Raw genomic sequence first — 6,000 nt, forward strand, 5'->3', positions numbered from 1 at the left:
ACAGTTAATTATTAGTAGAGCAGAACCTGTGGGTAATTATCATACCAAAATATCACTAGAACTACACCAGGTAATTATCAGTAGAATTAAGTTTTGTTCTGGATATTAGATGTGCAGGGCATGGAGGTACATGTAAAAATTAACATTAAATTAGAATTGTTCTGTTAAACTGTAGTAAAACGAAAGCAGGAATACTAGTAAGATAAAACCTTGGAAATTATTAGGTTGGTCAGTAAAAATAGCACCAGTGCAGAACCTACAGGGGTTTAGGTGAGGATGCACTGAATTATTCAATTCCTGCAGAGTATCTCTTAATAGATAATACACAGGGTATATTATAGGTAGTTTGCAGTTTATTACGCTCATAAAGAGTGACAATATAAGGGTAATGATTTTGATTACAGAGTGCCAGAATAATATGATTAATTCTGTCAGAACATTGCACCATAAGTGGCATTAGTATAACTCAGAACATTTTCTTGCATGTAAAGTTCAAGGAAATGTTAGTTAGAACCTGGAGTCTAGTTCATTAGGTTAAAACACCATGCAATATTGTAAGTAAATAACTGAGGCCTACTTTAAAATAATGCGTGTTTGCCTTCTTGGACTCAAGATGAACAAAATGGCTTGGTAGGTAAGAATATTTTTTTCTCCAAAATTTTCAGTTTTAATGCTGAATTTGTTAAAATGTATTTTCTGATGAAGAAATTATATTGCTTTTTGGTGATTTAAAAAAGTTTAAAGGCAGGCCATTTTAGCTTGTCAGTCGGGAGAGGGCAACAAAACAATTTTTAAAAGATGGCCTGAACAGATTTAGATTTTTAAAAATTTTATTTCCATAAAGTACATATCAAAATCAGTGCTAAATAAGGTAAGGCAGGATATTCGTGTACTAAGCCACATGACTTTAAAGATTAAGCATACATTGACTGTCGAGCTGGGCTATTGTTATAATTATGACTCCGTCCGTAAAGGTGAGATTTAAATATTAATCTGGCTGGTCCGTAATTATTTGTCTGGGTTTATCTTTTTACGATTATCCATTAATAGACTGGGAAATGTATTCAGTGTGTTTTAAATTCAGAGGTTTATCCTTTATGGTTTTGAACTAAAATGGTAGAACTATTTCTGTTTGATGTTTTGTGTGTGCTTTATCATAGTAAAAAAAATGATCTTGTACGAAGTGTTACGTAGGTTGTTTAATCTTCTCTTGGGTTCAGGTATGCAAACAAAGATGTTCATACATGTATATATTTGATCTGTAAAGAAGTTCTGTACACTTTAGAGACATAAGGGTTGGGAATCTTTAAGACTAGATTTCTTATTGGAGAGGAACCGAGGGAGCTTATAGAACTTAATTGGGAGTCATTTTGACAGGAAGTCGCCGATTCATGTCAATTGAAGCCTCCTGTTTCATAGTAACACTACGAAAAAAAAATCAATCAGCCATTGAGACATTTGGACAAAGAGTTCACAGTTATAACTTGTGTCTTTCGATGTCATGGTCTTCTTGGCTGTGTAATTCTGGAGAGAGTTTGAAGGCAATTCTATTGTTTGTGTTTACAGAGAATGAAAGTGGACTATGAGGAGAAATCAGAGAAAGTAGATCGTCTTAATCGCGAACTGATGGACTTAACTCTGACAGGAACGAAAGGGACGGACCAAGAAGTGAGTACTCACAGGGTTAAAGGTCAAATTACGGTCATCTAAGGTATACTTCAAAATATGGTATTTGCTTGGAAATCAAGATTATTTGAAAAAGGAGACCTGATTGCTCCGTTTCTAATTATTTGAGCCCATAATTCAGGCCTTTAATCTTGAGATATTGAATTCTGAATAAGTTGTCAATAAAAGTCATTTCATTAATCCTGATTGAAGCTTTTGCTTCATTTTTAAAATCATTTTAAAATGTAGCCAGAATTTAAGTACATCTATTGCTTGATCCACTTGCAGATATTCACTTATCATTAATTAAATGGAGTTTAGCGGTGCCATGATTTCTGATCAGTTTAAAAGTACTTTAAGCAAATAAAGGTTAAGCTCCAATGGATAAACATTTTGTCTTTTGATTCCATATCTGTATATTTCTATGTGCCTTAAATCTGTCCAATTCTTTTAAAACTGTAGAATGTTCATAGTACATTTTGTAGTGCATATCTTAAACAGTCTTAAAAAGCTTCATGTTTAAAAACCCTTAAATCTTTATGTTGTAAATAATAGACCAAATGTACTTGATGCTTTTTAGATTTATATGCAATTGTCTATAAAGTTTTTAAGCAAACAATAATAGAATTAGTTATTCAAATAAAATGATTGCTAATGCAGATGATCTCTAAAAATTTTTATGTCTGTTTATCTTTTCATTTTTAATGTGTAAAGACTTATAGATTTCCATAGGCCTTGTAGAGAAATTGACTGTTTGTATGTGTATTTCAGGTGATGGCTCTGAAGAAAGCCAAACATGAGCTGGAGTCCAAGATCAAGGACCAGGAGGAGGAGCTGGATGACCAGGCTGGACAGATACAACAGTTAGAACAGGTGAGGGATTAGCAATGTAATGTAATAACAGTACAGGTGAGGGAATAGCAATATAATGTAATAACAGTACAGGTGAGGGATTAGCAATGTAATGTAATAACAGTACAGGTGAGGGATCAGTAATGTAATGATAGAACAGGTAAGGGATCTGTAATGTATGACAGCTATGCAAGATAAAGGATCTTTCATGTAATTTAGGCAAGTCTAAGTGTTTGTTTATTTTTGGACTTGCTTTTTGCCATTTTTCCTCTAATGTTTTCTGCTAATCCATTTTATGAATTTTGGTTATAGATGCTATTCACAATTGGTTTCAAATTTCATCAATATTTAAGCTCTAGGTAGTTGGATTCAAGCACTTTAAATATCATAGTATGTTTAGTAAATGGTAAGTTTTATTTCAGACCAAGATCCGTTTAGAGATGAACCTGGAGAGATCTAAACAGCAGCACAACAAAGAACTGGAGGAGAAGGAGGAGGAGATAGAGGAAATGAGATACGCCATGCAGAAAAAGGTAAACATAACAGATTTAAATGTGTGGTCATTGAACATGGCTAGCTGTTAGTAAAAGTGAAAAGATAGAGGAGATGAGATACTGAAGAAAAAGGTAACTAGAAATCAGATACTGGTAGACCATTATATAGATTCTCCATTTATCAGGAAAAGATTTCCATGTATTGTATACCTTGCACATGTATCAGTGTTTATTGGGGCTATTTTTTTAAGTCAGACATTATTAATCTTTTTGTAGCTGAAGAATTTAGAAAGTCAGTTAGAAGAAGAATATGATGATAAGAAAAAACTACAACAGGACAAGAGAGACTTAGAAAGACAGATACAGGAGCTGAGTTCTAAAGCAGGCTCTATAAACAAGGGTAAGTCAGAAAGGGGCAAGATAGGGATGGTTGTATATTGATGAAAGAAATATTTACAAATGAAATTTAATAAGATATTATGTGCATGATATGTCACAGATGTACTGTATACAGGGAAAATTTCACTCCCATTTTATTTTTGTTCCTTTTGCCCCATTGTCAGGTGGGCGAATTTAAAACTGAGCAAATTCAAAGAACACAGTATAATTACTTAAACAAAATTGTGACTGTATGGGTGAATTTAAAATGGGACAAAATTGTTTTCAAGTGTGAAAGGCCGAAAATGAGATGGGTTGAAAATAACCTTGCATACAGAACATTTATATGGATGTATATGGAAGCAAACTTGATACAATGTACCCTTTCTTTGCATTCATTAAGAAAATTTTAATTTTGTCCTGTAAACAGAAGGAGAGAAGAGATTAAAGAGAGATCTGATCAGGACCAGGGCTTTGTTAAGAGATGCTGAGATTGTGATACAGAAGAACCAGGGCACAGAGGCAACTAAAGCACAGATCAAGGCTCTCAGAAATAAGGTAAAAACACTCAGGAATAGGGTAATAATCAGATCAAGGCTCTCAGGAATAAGGTAAAAACACTCAGGAATAGGGTAATGATCAGACCAAAGCTCTCAGGAATAAGGTAAAAACACTCAGGAATAGGGTAATGATCAGATCAAAGCTCTCAGGAATAAGGTAAAAATATAATTTCTCTCCCAGGAGTAGAATAATGATCAGATCAAAGATCCTAGGGGTAAAGTTAAGTACACTTGACTAATGAGGGAATTTTGCAGAAGGGAAGATATTTAAAAAATTGCAGCTTGTTCAGTGTTCGTGAGAATGTGGTTTAATAAAAAGAAGTTATGTTCTAGTACTGTAGATCACTTAATTTTCGTGACACCTTATTTTCACGAGATAGTCATTGACTCTTTATTAACGAGACTAAATTTTCATGAATTGTGGTCATTGCTGTATATAATCTTAAGGAATTCTATTATACGCGAGAATTAAATTTTCGCGAGCATACCGTCTCGCGTAATTGTGCGAAAATAAAGTTCTCGCAAAGAAAAAGTGATTTACAGTAATTATATCAAAATAGAAATGATTTTACAAGATTTGATGGTTGTGTGAGGTATCAGTGTACACTAGATAAAAAAGGGATTTGGCAGGTCAATTGATGGTCAATCATGTTGACATACAGTTTAGGTCTTATCACTGTAGTTTGTTTCGCCTTACACAGAAAAAAAATTATCAAAGATGAAAAAGAATGGCACCAGTAATTGATTGTTATTAATATATTTATAGCTGGATGATTCTGAATACACTGCTGCTGCTGCCACTAAAGCCAAGAAAACCATGGAACTAGAAATCCAGGACCTTCAGCAACAGTTAGATGACATCTTCAGGGCCAAAACAGAGGTAAGGGGGAATACTTCCAAGTTAAATTTCAGGTCATAGGTCAAGTTTACAATGGAATATCAATCTTGTCGAGGAAAGAAATTCCTTAAAGGTCATAGTTCAATTTTTTACATTGAAAAATCTATCTTGTCATGCAAAGAAAATTTTTAAAGAGTTTCATTTCGTGGTTGTTGAAATAATGCTTTATTTTCTTTGATATCTGAATATCACCACAATTGTCAATTTCAATTTTAATTTTGCTCTCAGAAAACAAAGCCATGGCCTATAATGATTTGTGTTTTCTTTGATATGCATACGAATACAATCACAACCATCAGTTTTGATTTCTACTATTACAGTCAGAAAACAAGGCGATGGCATTGCTGAGGGAGAAGACGGAGCTCCAGAGTCAGTTAGATGAGAACGAGGAAGACTACAATGACGTGATGAGGAAGTACAAGGCGGTGGTACAGCAAGCCACACTGGACCAGAACGTCATCTCCCAGCAGACACAGCAGATAGAGGAGTTAACGTCAGACAGGGAGAAGCTCAAACAGGAGGTAAAATAGGACAAAGCTGACATAAAGTAGATAGTGCTAAAACACTGACATAACAGTCAAAATTAAGTGGTTTGGGCCGTGGATATCTGTCTGGGTAGCTCAGTTGATAGAGCACCTGTCTAGTGATGCAGGGGTCCCAGGTTTGATTCCTGTTCCAGCCCTCCTGTTACACTGACATGAAGTTGATAATTAAATAGAATATTTTTGTTAAAAAAAATGTAAAGCAAATACTTATATTCAAGTTACATTTTTGTCACTAAAGTGTCGCAAACTAATGAGGATTCATGATTATTTTGATTTAAAGAAGTTTCTGTAATTTTGACTTACTTTAAATGGTCACTTTGTCGCTGTTTACATGTTGTTCAAATTCAATTGTAAAATGTCAACCTCATAATGATGAAAGTTCTGCATATCTTGGAATGAAAAAACTTTGCAGGTATTTTTTTGTGCATATTAAATTGATTCCATTATTTTTTTGGGACTTTCCGCACTAAATACTTAGGTTTTTGGCCATACCTTGAATATAGAGATGAACAGTTTGTCAGGGCTTTCATAAACTGCTGCATAGAATTTCATTAAACTTTGCAGATATTTAGGACACAATATGTAGATGTGCATATTAGGAAAACAAA

General features: G+C 34.0%; 1 protein-coding gene across 1 annotated transcript in view; it reads left to right on the forward strand.

The window, feature by feature from the left end:
• Positions 1–5,377, forward strand: part of LOC134238945 (unconventional myosin-XVIIIa-like) — a 28,828-nt gene extending 23,451 nt beyond the window's left edge. Inside the window, exons 26-32 of the mRNA XM_062721061.1 lie at positions 1,567–1,668; positions 2,437–2,538; positions 2,940–3,050; positions 3,288–3,411; positions 3,820–3,947; positions 4,716–4,829; positions 5,168–5,377. Of these exons, the coding sequence (XP_062577045.1) occupies positions 1,567–1,668; positions 2,437–2,538; positions 2,940–3,050; positions 3,288–3,411; positions 3,820–3,947; positions 4,716–4,829; positions 5,168–5,377 (891 nt within the window). The remainder of the gene's footprint in view (positions 1–1,566; positions 1,669–2,436; positions 2,539–2,939; positions 3,051–3,287; positions 3,412–3,819; positions 3,948–4,715; positions 4,830–5,167) is intronic.
• The last annotated feature ends 623 nt before the right edge of the window (positions 5,378–6,000 follow it).

Source organism: Saccostrea cucullata, unplaced genomic scaffold (genome assembly GCF_032062105.1).
Source record: "Saccostrea cucullata isolate Sc308-1 unplaced genomic scaffold, CSIRO_AGI_Scuc_v1 ctg3067, whole genome shotgun sequence".
Taxonomy (NCBI): Eukaryota; Metazoa; Mollusca; class Bivalvia; order Ostreida; family Ostreidae; genus Saccostrea; species Saccostrea cuccullata.